At 25.1% G+C, this 14,778-nt stretch overlaps 7 protein-coding genes across 7 annotated transcripts in view; 4 read left to right on the forward strand and 3 right to left on the reverse strand.

Annotated features, from left to right (window-relative positions):
* Positions 1–139: 139 nt before the first annotated feature.
* rps15a (40S ribosomal protein S15a) lies at positions 140–532 on the forward strand (the record flags this gene model as incomplete). The annotated part of the gene is made up of 1 exon (XM_637999.1): positions 140–532. The coding sequence occupies one exon, from the start codon at positions 140–142 to the stop codon at positions 530–532; it is 393 nt and encodes a 130-aa protein (XP_643091.1).
* Positions 533–757: 225 nt separating this feature from the next.
* Positions 758–2,165, reverse strand: DDB_G0276485 (hypothetical protein; the record flags this gene model as incomplete). Its single annotated transcript, XM_638000.1, has 3 exons — positions 758–922; positions 1,013–1,725; positions 1,823–2,165. The coding sequence occupies 3 exons, from the start codon at positions 2,163–2,165 to the stop codon at positions 758–760; spliced, it is 1,221 nt and encodes a 406-aa protein (XP_643092.1).
* A 607-nt stretch (positions 2,166–2,772) lies between these two features.
* On the forward strand, positions 2,773–4,332 carry DDB_G0276539 (hypothetical protein; the record flags this gene model as incomplete). The annotated part of the gene is made up of 2 exons (XM_638001.1): positions 2,773–3,449; positions 3,732–4,332. The coding sequence occupies 2 exons, from the start codon at positions 2,773–2,775 to the stop codon at positions 4,330–4,332; spliced, it is 1,278 nt and encodes a 425-aa protein (XP_643093.1).
* Positions 4,333–4,375: 43 nt separating this feature from the next.
* On the forward strand, positions 4,376–5,663 carry DDB_G0276487 (hypothetical protein; the record flags this gene model as incomplete). The annotated part of the gene is made up of 2 exons (XM_638002.1): positions 4,376–4,636; positions 4,815–5,663. The coding sequence occupies 2 exons, from the start codon at positions 4,376–4,378 to the stop codon at positions 5,661–5,663; spliced, it is 1,110 nt and encodes a 369-aa protein (XP_643094.1).
* Positions 5,664–5,980: 317 nt separating this feature from the next.
* DDB_G0276403 (hypothetical protein) lies at positions 5,981–9,109 on the forward strand (the record flags this gene model as incomplete). The annotated part of the gene is made up of 1 exon (XM_638003.1): positions 5,981–9,109. The coding sequence occupies one exon, from the start codon at positions 5,981–5,983 to the stop codon at positions 9,107–9,109; it is 3,129 nt and encodes a 1,042-aa protein (XP_643095.1).
* A 156-nt stretch (positions 9,110–9,265) lies between these two features.
* PFP1 (DJ-1/ThiJ/PfpI family protein) lies at positions 9,266–10,020 on the reverse strand (the record flags this gene model as incomplete). Its single annotated transcript, XM_638004.1, has 3 exons — positions 9,266–9,571; positions 9,663–9,778; positions 9,858–10,020. The coding sequence occupies 3 exons, from the start codon at positions 10,018–10,020 to the stop codon at positions 9,266–9,268; spliced, it is 585 nt and encodes a 194-aa protein (XP_643096.1).
* A 622-nt stretch (positions 10,021–10,642) lies between these two features.
* Positions 10,643–14,778, reverse strand: part of DDB_G0276541 (P-type ATPase) — a gene marked incomplete at both ends in the record, with an annotated part of 5,649 nt that continues 1,513 nt past the window's right edge. The window contains one exon of the mRNA XM_638005.1: positions 10,643–14,778. This exon is cut by the window's right edge and continues 237 nt beyond it. Within this exon, the coding sequence (XP_643097.1) occupies positions 10,643–14,778 (4,136 nt within the window).

The following is a 14,778-nucleotide window of genomic DNA, read 5'->3' on the forward strand; positions in this document are numbered from 1 at the left end:
ATTTTTTTGGAAATTAGATAATTAATTGACTGATGTGTTTAGAGACAAATTAAAGCATTTAAGTATAAAATTTTAAAAAATAAAATATTAACCCCCCTTTATTTTTTTTTATTTTTTTTTCTCTTTTAACAGATACAAAATGGTCAGAATCAGTGTTTTAAACGATTGCTTAAACTCCATTGTCAATGCCGAAAGACAAGGTAAAAGACAAGTCTTAGTCAGACCATCATCAAAAGTCATCGTTAAATTCTTAGAAGTTATGATGAAAAAGAGATACATTGGTGAATTCGAAATCGTTGATGACCATCGTTCCGGTAAAATTGTCATTGATTTAATCGGTCGTATCAACAAATGTGGTGTCATCTCCCCAAGATTTGACGTTACTTTAGACGAAATCGAAAAATGGGCCTCTTACTTACTCCCATCCCGTCAATTCGGTCATATCGTCCTCACCACCTCCCTCGGTATCATGGACCACAACGAAGCCAAAACCAGACACACTGGTGGTAAATTATTAGGTTTCTTCTATTAAATTGCTAGTCTTTTTTAAATAAAATTAAAATATTATTTAAATCCTTTAAAATTTCTTTTTTTTTTTTTTTTTTTTTTTTTTTTCTTTTTCTTCCAAAGCCTTAATTTATTAGTTTCTAATAATAAAATTATCGTAGTGTGTTTATTTTTAACAAAACCTTAAATTTAAACTAACAATAAATAAAAAATATATTTTCTATACAAAATTGGTGTTTATTAACAATTATTATAATGGTGGATGTAATGTTTCTTTTTTAATTAGTTTCGTAGGTTTTAAATATTCTATAGTATTATCTAATTTTCCAATTACAATCGTCTTATCACCATTATTTTCAACTTGACCAATAGACAGGGTGTGACACCAATCATCCAATGAATGGTCACATATTACCTAAATGTTTTTTTTTTTTTTTTTTTTTAAAATAAAGGTTAGGAATTAAGAATTTATAAACAATAATGAAAATATATTATTTAAACATACCTCTTTATTATAAAACATTTTTATTGAATTAAAATAACCAGTACATATCAAAATATCTAAATCATCGTCAACATCATCATCATCATCATCACCATTTGAATTATTATTACCATTATAATTATTATCATTATCATTATTATTTATATCAGAGTATTTCATTTTATTTAATTTTGTAATCGGATAACCAATTTGACAATAAGGATATATTTTAAAATCAACTAATAAATATATGAAACCATTCTCACAACCTAAAGCTATTTGTGGTGATAATGAAGCTGAAGATGAAGAAGTTGAATTTGAATTTGAAGAAGCATTTGATGATGGTGATGATGTTGAAAGGTTTGAATCAAAATAACCAATACACATACAATTAACAGGTGATGGTGTTGGAATTGAACATAATCTTTTACCTTGATCAAGTATATGAATAAATGATGCATTTTCACTAATGACTAAATAATTGAATTTATTTTTAAACATATCATATCCTTCAACTGATTTCATATCCTTTATATGTAATGATGTTCCAATAGTATTTGTTGTATCATAATTAATTTTTATATTTGGATTAATTGCAATAATATCTGAATCTATTAATGAATTTAAAGTTTGATTTACACTTGGTATTTTATATCTCCAAATTGCATTTTGATGTGGTTTTATTGACGTCACTAAACCTAAACTATCTCCAACTACAATATTAAAATCATTATCTTTTTTTTTTTTTTAAAAAATAATATTTAAATTTTATTATTAATAATAGTTAAAATAAATTATATAATAATATATATATTTTATTAATATACTTACTTGATAGTCTGTGAGTAATTATTGAAGTGATTGAACCATTGAGAGTATCTCTATATAGGATTTGATGATTTGAAAAAATAACTAAATTACCATTTGAATCACCTGAAATTACATCTATTGATCCAAATTTAGTTGTGTCTAATAATTCTAATTGTTGTATTGATGAACCCTTTGTTTCTAATACTTCAATTTCTTCATCATTTAAATAAACTATAATCTTTCCATCAACAGTCCCAATCAATAAATGTTTATTTGTACTTTTAAAAATTTCACCAACTAATATACAATTAAAATCATATCCAATTACTTTTTTAAACTTTGAAATTAATTCAATATTTATCATTATTATTATTATTTTGAAATAATAAAAAAAAAAATAAAAAAAAATAAAAAAAAAAAAAAAAAAAAAAAAAAATGAAAAAAAAAAAAAAAAAAAAAAAAAATTTTATTAATAATAAACCCGTTCTACCCTTTTTAATTTTCATAATAATTATTATTTTAAAAAAATCCTTTTTAGGACCAAAAAAAAAAGTAAAAAAAGTGGAGAATCTATTTACTAGTATAAATAATTTCTACAATTTAGTTTTTTATTGTCATCAATGCATCCATATTTAGTAAAATGACTTTGTGACTCTGTGCGGAATTCAAACACATAGGTACTAATAAAATGATAGAGAAAGGAAATATTTATGGTTTATGTCAATTTTCCGTATCCAGTGTCATATTATAAATCTATCTATGCACTATGACAAATTTGATTGAAAAAAAAAAAAATGTTCTGGACCCAGAAATAAAATTATTATTATTGGTTTATTTAAATTGTGTTATAATGTATCAATTTAAGAATTTTCATTAAAAATTTATTTATATTTTAAATTGGTTGATAAAAAAAAAAAAAATTGATTTTCTTACGATCGTGGGGTCGCACTCTAAATTTAATAATAATTAAAATGAATAATGAATGTAATGAATATAGTGAAAAATTATTTTGGAAAATTTTTAAAAATAAATATTTATTAAATTGTATATTTAAAAATAAATGTTGTCATAAAAGTAAAAAATTTAAAACAATTGCATCAATAAATTCAATTTTAAAACATAAACAATATCAACTGTTGGTATGTAAATTAAAAGCAAATGAAAATTTGTATTTTAACAATACATACAGAATTATTGAAAAGATTTATGAAATAAAAGATATAGAATTATTCAAAGAGTTAAATTCATTATTACTCACCAAAGGTTATCAAGAAGATGTTAAAATTTTATTTGATGGCGACTGTGATATAAAATCAGCAGATTTATTCGATCTTCATTTACAATATCACCCAAAAGAATTACAAACCTATATTACAACATCTATAGACTCAATCATCCTATATAATAATCCAAAATTGATAATAGTGGTTTTAAAAATTTTAGAACAGTATATCAATGATAGTAAACCATTTACTCTAACAGAAATTGAAAGAAATTATTTCATTGGGGAATATTCAGAAATTGGTAAACATAGAGACCAGGAAATTATTGAAGAATGGATTAAAATGATATCGAATATTCCAATATCACCAACTTCTATATTAGGTACCAGAGAATATAAAGTAATTCGAGGTGTGGATCTGTGTTGGTATTTAAAATATCAAAAATTACTACCTATGGTGTATAGTATCAAAACATCATTTGATTCAGAGGAGAATCAACGATTTGGTTTATATAAAAGTATTGAGCAACATGGTGTTAATCTGTCGAATAATAGTTTAAGTTTAGTTTCAAGTTTTCGTTGAGGCTTTGATAAATGTATTAAAGAGCACATAGAAGATGTCAAAGGAGAATTGGGGTATATCTCTTCATCTATCGATTCAGTTTTATTATATTTTGAATTTTATTATTGCAACTATCATGTTAATAGTAAATCAAAAAGTATACCAACATCGATTCAAACTCAAATTGATATAATAATTCAAAATAATAAACCATATCAATCAATTAAACAATTGTTTCAACTATTGGTCAATGAAACCAAATCAATTGTTTTATATGCATGTTATTTAAAAGAATATAATGAACCAATTGAAACCATTCAAACCTGCCAAAAAATTCAGTTATTGTTGATGTATTTCATGACAAGAGCTTATAACACCAATGTTTTAATGTTTCTATTGAAAAAAGATTTACAAATCAAATTAACTTCGGACTATAGCGAACCATATCTCAACATTTTATTCAGATGTAATCAAATCGATAAAACCAATACTATTATATTCTACAATACCTATACATCACAAAAATCAATCATTGCGGAAGATATTGATAAAAAACCACTGGATGATTTAATATCAACAAAGGATCTTGTTGATTTTGGTAATAAACAATTTCATTCAATTTTAGGTAATGAGTCATCATCGAAATGGAAAGAAATTACATCAAATCTAATTGATCATGATAATATTGTTACAATTAAAGATAAAGAAACAATCGATTGGTTATCAGATAGAAACAGGTGGTTGTAGTATTTTAAATATAAGAGATGCTTTACATTCAAAATTAAAACAAATGAAACTTGATTTTAGTACATCGGAATTATTAGAATATGCAAGAATCAAATTTAAACAAGTAATTCCAATTTTAGATTCAAATAAAGAGTTGTGTAATATTCACATTTTACGTACTCATGATGATATTGTATCATTAATCAATCGTTTAAACCAATCAAACTTTAATAACAATGAAGATTTATTTAAATATTATATGATTCAACTAATTCAATTTGGTTCAAGAAATTCAATTAAATACCTAAGATCAATTTGTGATAATGTTGGTGAAATAGATTTTGTTTTAAAAATCATGGTTGAACATTTTAATATTGAAGAATACTCCCTAGGAGCAGATATTCAGGATGATTCACCAAGCTATCATCAAAATGATGAATTCAACAAATACAAAATACCAACTCAACAAACATGTCAAATAATCAATCTCTCAAAAATTAAAGTCAATGTCGACCACTTTCCAAATACAACTTCTCATTCAAACATTTATCAAACTTTTAAATTTTGAAGGTGTTCAATTTATTCTAGAAAATTTAAATGGTAAAAATTTAGAATTAAATGAAAAAGCATTTAAAGATCGTTTCCGTAATAGAATATATATCTCCAAATATTCATATAAAGATTTAATTGATTTTATTCAATTTTTAATTGATAAATTCAAAGATTGTCAATTATCATTATCAAATTTATCATTGATATTAAATTACTTATTTTTAAAGTTAATTAGAGTCAATAGTTTAACAATTGGTCAAATCAAAAAAGCATATCAATTAATATCACACTATATTGAAATAAATCGTTCAAAACACAATTCATACTATTATTTAAAAACATTATCACCAATTATTGGATCATGTATTACCGTTGGTGAAGATCCAACAAATGGTTCTAAAAGAAATGGACCATACTTTAATTATGATATAGATACATCAGTATATACATTTGAATATATATTTAAAAATAATAATCCAAGAATCAATTTATTTTTTCATTATTTCGAAATGGAATTAGTAGAAAAAAAAAAGATAAACCAAATCAAAGAACCATTTTTAAATTTTAAACTATTGAAATTAATAATTAAAACATTTGATTTGGAGTCATTTATTAAATTTGATAGTTTATTACAACAACATGAATTCAATTTAAAAAGAAAGAACCATAATGTTGTTAATGGTGAGCAAGAGGATGCAAATGATTCAAATTTTTTTAATATAAAAGTACAGTTTCGTGTGTTGGTGAGACCCCTTTCAATTTTTTTTGTGTGTGTGATGGTGAGACCCCATGATTCTTGAATAACAAAGAAAAAAAATTAATTTATTTTATTATTTTTTATTTTTAATTTCTTTTTTTTTTGTTTTTGGTTGGTTTATTAAAAATAAAAATTAATTTTTTAAAAAAAAAATATATAATCAAACTCTAAGTTTTTAACAAAAACAACAATCATAATAATAATTAATAGTAATATTAATAAATAATTAATAATAATAATAATAATAATAATAATAATAATAATAATAATAATAATAATAATAATAATAATAATAATAATAATAATAATAATAATATTAATAATAATAAATAATAATAATAAATAAAATAAATAATTAAAATGAATAATGAATATAATGAATATAGTGAAAAATTATTTTGGAAAGTTTTTAAAAATATATATTTATTAAATTGTATATTTGATAATAAATGTTGTTACAAAAGTAAAAAATTTAAAACAATCACATCAATAGATTCAATGTTAAAACATAAACAATATCAAATTTTGATATGTAAATTAAAAGCAAATGAAAATTTGAATTTTAAGAGTACATATAGAATTATTGAAAAAATTTATGAAATAAAAGATATAGAATTATTCAAAGAGATAAATTCATTATTACTCACCAATGGTTATCAAGAAGATGTTAAAATTTTATTTGATAGTGACTGGGATATAAAATCAGCAGATTTATTCGATCTTCATTTAAAATATCACCCAAAAGAATTACAAACCTATATTACAACATCTATAGACTCAATCATCCTATATAATAATCCAAAATTGATAATAATGGTTTTAAAAATTTTAGAACAGTATATCAATGATAGTAAACCATTTACTTTAACAGAAATTGAAAGAAGTTATTTCATTGGGGAATATTCAGAAATTGGTAAACATAGAGATCAGGAAATTATTGAAGAATGGATTAAAATGATATCGAATATTCCAATATCATCAACATCAATATTAGGTACCAGAGAATATAAAGTAATTAGAGGTATGGATCTGCGTTGGTATTCAAAATATCAAAAATTACTACCTATGGGGCATAGTATCAAAACATCATTTGATTCAAAGGAGAATCAACGATTGGATATATTTAAAAATTTTGGGCAACATGGTGTTAATCTCTCCACCAAAAGTAAAAGTGCAAGTTTAGTTTCAAATTTTTGCTATGGCTTTGATAAAAGTATTAAAGAGCACATAGAAGATGTCAAAGGAGAATTAGGGTGTATATCTACATCTATCGATTCAGTTTTATTGTATTTTGAATTTTATTATTGCAACTATCATGTTAATAGTAAATCAAAAAGTATACCAACATCGATTCAAACTCAAATTGATATAATAATTCAAAATAATAAACCATATCAAACAATTAAACAATTGTTTCAACTATTGGTTAATGAAACCAAATCAATTGTTTTATATGCCCGTTATTTAAAAGAATATAATGAACTAATCGAAACCATTGAAACATGCCGTCAAATTCAATTATTGTTAATGTATTTCATGACAAAAACCTATAATACCAATGTATTAATGTTTCTATTGAAAAAAGATTTACATATCAAATTAACTTCGAACTATTGCGAACCATATCTTGATATTTTATTCGGATGTAATCAAATCGATAAAACCAATATTATTATATTCTACAACACCTATAAATCACAAAAATCAATCATTGCGGAAGATATTGATAAAAAACCACTGGATGATTTAATATCAACAAAGGATCTTGTTGATTTTGGTAATAAACAATTGCATTCAATTTTAGGTAATGAATCATCATCGAAATGGAAAGAAATTGCATCAAATCTAATTGATAATGATAAGATTGTTACAATTAAAGATAAAGAAACAATCGATTGGTTATCAGATATAGAAACAGGTGGTTGTAGTATTTTAAATATAAGAGATACTTTACATTCAAAATTAAAACAAATGAAACTTGATTTTAGTACATCGGAATTATTAGAATATGCAAGAATCAAATTTAAACAAGTAATTCCAATTTTAGATTCAAATAAAAAGTTGCCTAGTATCCACATTTTACGTACTCATGATGATATTGTATCATTAATCAATCGTTTAAATGAATCAAACTTTATTGATAATGAAAATTTATTTAAATATTATATGATTCAACTAATTCAATTTGGTTCAAGAAACTCAAATAAATACCAAAGATCAATTTGTGATAACGTTGGCGAGATTGATTTAGTTTTAGAAACCATGGTTGAACATTTTAATATTGAAGAATACTCCCAGGGAGCATACATTCAGGTTCACGACGATTTTAACAAATACAAAATACCAACTCAACAAATAATCAATCTCTCTAAAATTAAAGTCAATGTCAATCACTTTCCAAATGCAACATCTTATTTACTTCAAACTTTTATCAAACTTTTAAATTTTGATGGTACTAAATTTCTTCTTGATAATTCAAATGGTAAAAAATTATTATTTAATGAAAAAGCATTCAAAGATCGTTTTCACAATAGGATCTATATATCCAAATACTCATATAAAGGTTTAATAGATTTTATTCAATATTTAATTGATAAATTCTTAGAAGGTCCATTATCATTTACAAATTTATTATTGATACTGAATTTCTTATATTTAAAGTTAATAAGAGTCAATAATTTAACAATTGATCAAATTAAAACAGCATATCAATTAATATCAAACTATATTGAAATAAATCGTTCAAAACTCACATCATACTATTATTTAAAAACATTATCACCAATTATTGCATCATGTATTACCGTTTGTGAAGATCCTACAGGTGAATATCCTACAAGTGGTTCTAAAAGAGAACGACCATTCTTAAATTATGATATAGATACATCAGTATATACATTTGAATATATATTTTCAAATAGAACCAATGACGATTTGAACAAATTTATCGATTCAACAATCATGGATATTGTAAAAGATAGTTATAATGTGGGAATGTTTTCTAAAATGTTAGATAATAATAATCCAAGAATTACTTTATTTTTACATTATCTTGAAATGGAATTGGAAAAAAGAAAGACAAACCAAATCAAAGAACCATTTTTAAATTATCAAATATTCAAATTAATAATTAAAACATTTGATATAGAATCATTTATTAAATTTGATAATTTATTACAACAAAATGAATTCCATATAATAAGAGAAAACCATAATGTTGTTAATGGTGAACAAGAGAATGCAAATGATTCAAGAGATGGTGAACAAAATGATATAAGTGATCATGGTGAACATGAAAATTTAACAATCAAAGAATTATTTTGTAATGGAGAAAAACCATTATTATCATCTAATATGGTTGAATGGTTAGGTGAAATTATAATTCACAAAGATTATTCAGATTATAAGGATATTATAAATTACTTATTCAAAAAATATGAACATCAATTGGGGACCACACAACTTTTAATTAAAATCTGTACACATTAAATTAATATTTTTCTAAATTAACTTTCCATAAATAATAAAGTATAAAAATAAAAATAAAATTTTTAAAAATGAAATTTCATTAATTAGTTATTTTTATTTATTTATTAAAACAAATTTACTTCTATTTATTGTATTTTTATTTTTTTAAATATTTAATTAATTGTGAGTAATAGTAGTGCCTAATAATTTAATGAATAATTGAATTAATTTTGGATGACATGGCCATGCTTTACCAGAAACGATATGACCATCAACAACAGCATCATCGACAGCGATATCTTGATAAATTCCACCAGCTTGTTGAACTTCTGGACGACATGCTGGGTATGCGGTACATTTAATACCTGAAACAATATTTGCAGCTGTTAAAACTTGAGCACCATGACATACTGCTGCAATTGGTTTCTTATTTGTATTAAAATCTTTAACAATTTCAATAACTCTATCATCTAATCTTAAAAACTTTTTTTTTTTTTTTTTTTTTTTTTCATATTAGTATATTATAATATAATTTTCATTTTATTATTATTAAATGATTTGATTTAATACAAACCTCACTACAACGACCACCTGGTAAAAATAAACCATTATAAGTTGCAGTATCTACTTTATCAAAATCAAAGTTTAATTGAATTCTATGACCTTTTAATTCTGTATATGTTTGTTCACCTGTTTTTATTTTTTATTTTTTTTTAATTGGATTGCTAATAATAAAATAAATATAAAAAAGTAAAATAATAATACATACCTGGAAGGAAATCATGAATAGCAGTAACAATAAAATCACCACTCTTTTTACCTGGACTTACCAAATGAACGTTATATCCAACTAATTCTAACATTTGTTTAACTGCATAGGTTTCATAATCTTCTGTATAATCACCAGTGATAATTAAAATGTTTCTGGTCATTTTTGTTTTCTAATGCTTGAATGAATAAAATTTTATTAAATAATAATGTAAAGGAGTATTGAAAAAAAAAAAAAAAAAAAAAAAAAAAATTGAAATTGGTTGAACAAAAAAAAAAAAAATAAAAAAAAAAATAAAAAAAAAATATAAAAAAAAATAAAATTCTTTCCTAAATTTTAATTTAAGTTTCCGATTACTTCCCATTTTTTTTTATTAAAAAAACTAACTTTTCAAATTAATTCCTTTGGAAAAACTAGAAAAATTAATTAAAAAAACAAAAAAAAATTTGGAAAAAGAAAGTACTTCCAAAGTATTTACATTTAAATAATTATTTACATAATTAAAATATTTCATTTTATTTAAATTATTAACTTTTTTTTATTTTATTTTATTTTATTTTAATAGGGGACGAAACTAACAACTCCATTAAAAATTTGAAATTTTATTATGAAAATTATTTATTATCAACATTTAATTTATTGATGATGCTCCATATGTTAAATATTAATATTAAGTTATTAAATTTTTAAAAATACAATAAATAAAATTAAAATTAAAAAACCTTTTTTTAATTTTTTATATGAATAAATAATTTTTCTTTTTTTCTTTTTTTTAAAATTTTTATTTATAAATCATTCATCATAATAAAACCTTTTTTCTCTAAATTTAGTTTTTGTAAAGATAAATTATCAGTATTAAATAACCAACTATTTAAAGATACAATTATATAAGGTAATAAAGCAATTGATGGAGCAATAATTAAAAGTAGCCAAAAGGTTGGTAAAGCATAGAGTTCAAAGATGATATGGGTTGCATCAGCTTCTACGTATCTACCGAGTACACTATACAACATTACAAATAGGAAAGTGGAGACAACACTAATGGATACGGCTAAAATGGTTTGACGAGTCCAATAACGAGTGATGAAACTAATTTGTAAATTGACAGTGACTACCAAATAAATGTAGGCAGCAGTACCAATGGACCAAAGACCAAGAGTTTTACCACCTTCAATGGTTGAAGTATTCATTACGAAAAAGGTTACAAAGAAAATAGTTGCTGATTGCCACATACCAATGAAAACCCACCAAATAAATTTCCAAGTTGAAAATGGTGAATTTGATTGACAAACCCTATAGAGATATGGTTTGTTCAATAGGTCATCCTCTTTGGTGTCTTGATCGAATGTACCTAAAAATATGACAGGTAATGATGTGAACAATGCATTGTAAAGAGTGAAAAGGAAATCGAAATAAATCATTTGACCACTAAAGCCTGAAAAGAAACCAAACCAAAATTGACTAATTGAGAGTGCAATATTCTTTGAAAATGAATAAAGGATTAACTTTGTCATTCTCTTGTAACTACGATTGCCATGCACTAAAATTAAACGACGAAGCATTGAAAAGTTTGCAATTGCAAAATCGGAAGCCAATACCGCTTGCATACCCTCCCTACCACTAATACCAACACCAACATGAGCCTTTTGAATCATTGGTACATCGTTTGCACCATCACCAATTGACATTGTAATTGCACCATCACCAAAGAGAAAACTTCTTTCCGCTACCAAATTTACAACCTTTGCTTTTTGGGAAGGTGAACAACGACAACAAACTACACTTTCACAAGTTTTGGCGACTTGTAAAAAGAAATAACGTAAATCAGGCTCCAATGCCAAAGCCAATGTACTACCATCGATAATGATGGCGATATGTTTTTGACTTGCATTAACTGCTGGTGCTGACATTCCATTGGATTTATTTAATAGATTTGGTGCATCTGAGGGCTCTAATCTTAATTTACTTGCAACTTTTTCCAAAAGTTTTGAAAGATACTTTACAGAACCCCATCTACCAGACATATCATTGAAATGATGTAATCTCTTCTCGTTGGATATTGTTAACAATCTTTTCATCAATGCTTGTTTATTAGATTCATTCAATATAATCAACTCCATTTCTTCATTGATTACAGCGGATGAAGTTGAAATACTAATTGCCGTCTCTTGTTTATCACCTGTTAACACCCAAACTTTAATACCAGCCTCTCTTAGAGCCGATATTGTCTCTGGTACATGATCTTGTAATCTATCTTCAATACCTGTTGAACCAATTAATAATAGATCCTTTTCTATAAGTTCACAAGCTGCATCTACTTTCTCTGCTTTCTTCACCAAAGAGATTGAAGCCTCTTGATGAATTTTATTCCATGCTATATATTCCTCATGTTCAATGGTTCTAACTGACATACATAGTGTACGTAAACCTGAACATGCAAATTCACTTAGATGTTTCTCTGTTGATTGTAATATACCAACACAATGATCTGTATTCTTTTTTGCACGTTCAAATATTACAGAATCTGCACCCTTACAATAAATTTTAATTTGATTCTTTTGATTCTTTACAATTACTGACATTCTCTTACGATAACTATTAAATTCCAATACATTTAATAATTCAAATCTTTCCTCTCTACCATGTACTGATATTGTTATGATATTATCCTCTCTTGACTTTAAAATGAAACCATATCTTGCTGCTGTTAATGTTAATGATTCTTCATCTGGTGATGCTGCTTGATATTTTGGTATTACACTACAACCACTATTTGTACCACCATTGAAATTATGATGACTCTTTGAATTATCATGATTCATCATTAAATCATCAATTTCTTTATTCTTTTCAATTAATACAGTATTACAAATTGCTAAACATGTTAAAAATTCTTTAATATATTCAGTTTGATCCGATAATATTGGTATTGAAATCTCTGGTTGTACTGGAATACCTAATGGATTTAATGAAGATGATGCATCACCACCACTACCACCACTACCACCACTACCACTACCACCACCACTTAAACCATTACTTTGTCTTAGGTAAGAACCATTTGAACTATCTGATAATTGATTTTTAATAAATAATCTTAAATCTTGTAAACTTGAATCTTCAGGACCATAAACTTGACCACCGATTGTACAACGATTGAAAACCATTTCATTACAAGTTAAAGTACCAGTTTTATCAGAGAATAAATATTGAATTTGACCCAATTCTTCATTGATATTTGTATTTCTAGCTTGTGCTGGTGTATCGGTTGATTCATCATACATCTCCAAATCACTATCGATGAAATGTGCATTTGATACTCTAATCATTTCCATAGAGACATACATTGACAATGGAATCAATGTATTGTAGAGTATAACATAACTTACATAGATGAAATCTTCGGTTTGTTCTGGATCATAATCGATATACCATGGCTTTGCATCTTTATCATCCTCCAAATGCCATCTATTATGACCAATGGAACATATGATACAAATGATGGTTTGTAAAAGGAAAAGTATTAAAAGTTTATTATTTACACCACGTTCAACTGATGAACGTTTTTGACTTGCTTTTGATGCATTCTTTTCAATCTTCGTATCTACACCACTATAGGTAACCACACCAATCACCCAATCGGTATTACGAAGTTTAGTACCTCTCAATAGTAGTTGATCAATTGAAACTGGTACATAATTCGTAGTTGGTACAACAGTTGAATCACCAATATTTGAACGTTCAAAACCTTTTAAAATTGTCAATACACCATCGAATGAATAAATGTCATTATTTGGTCCTTCATAATCAACTTTACAACTGAAATCATCTAAATCCTTTGCACCCTTTATCCATTGACATTTTGAAATGGATGATTTCGCTTTTAGATTGGTCTCGCCATCAAGATTTGCAGTCTCTAAATATGCTCTACCATCGGATCTTGAAGAGCTTAAACAAATGATATCGGCTGGTAATGATTCACCATTCTTTACATAAATTATATCACCAACTTTAATATCTTCCCAATGACAACTTTGAAATACTCCAACCTTACTATAATCATTATCAGGTACCATTGGTATATTCTTTTCAGTTTGAATGTATTGTTGTTTAATTGAACCGAAAAAATTACCTATTCTACTAATGAAACCATTGAATCCACTTTGTCGTCTTTTTAAATCTTCTTTGCTAGCAGTTGGTGAAATAATATAAAATGGTGGTCTATAAATTGAAGTTTCTCTACCATTAATCTCTTTATCTTGTTTATGACGTTTTAAATCCTCTGCCAACTCTTTAAATGATGTTACCGCTATAACCACCAATAATGGTGTTAGCGAAGATACTGGTCCAACTGGTGAGAATGAAAACATACAAAGTATAACAATTGCCAATGTATAAAGATTTGCTAATCTTGAGAATTGATAAAATATTACCTTTGGTATAAATGTAAAAACATTATATTTACTTGTAATAACTTGATTAGTTTTCATAGATAATAATTGTGATTTATCTGTTGAGGTAGCAACTGAACTTGTTATTTGTTCATTATTATTATTATTATGATTATTATTTAATCCATTATTATTATTGTTATTATTAATAATGTTATTATCATTATTATTATAATTATTATTATTATGACCAGATGAGAATGGTGATTTTGGGAATAACTTTTTTAATTTAAAATATTGTTTAATCTTTTCACCTGTTGTTAATTTCTTTGTAATTGAAGTTGTGGTTGCAATTGCTTTCTTTACATCTGAACCATAGAAAAATATACATCTACTTGCTTTTGCTTGTGAACTACTACTTGATGCTGATTCATCTCTTTCAATATCGAAACTACCAACCAAACTTGCAGTCAATAGAATCAATGAATTATCAGATGGATCTTGTAATGATACAACCGATACAAATAACT

Source organism: Dictyostelium discoideum (genome assembly GCF_000004695.1).
Source record: "Dictyostelium discoideum AX4 chromosome 2 chromosome, whole genome shotgun sequence".
In the NCBI taxonomy this organism is placed as follows: Eukaryota; Evosea; class Eumycetozoa; order Dictyosteliales; family Dictyosteliaceae; genus Dictyostelium; species Dictyostelium discoideum.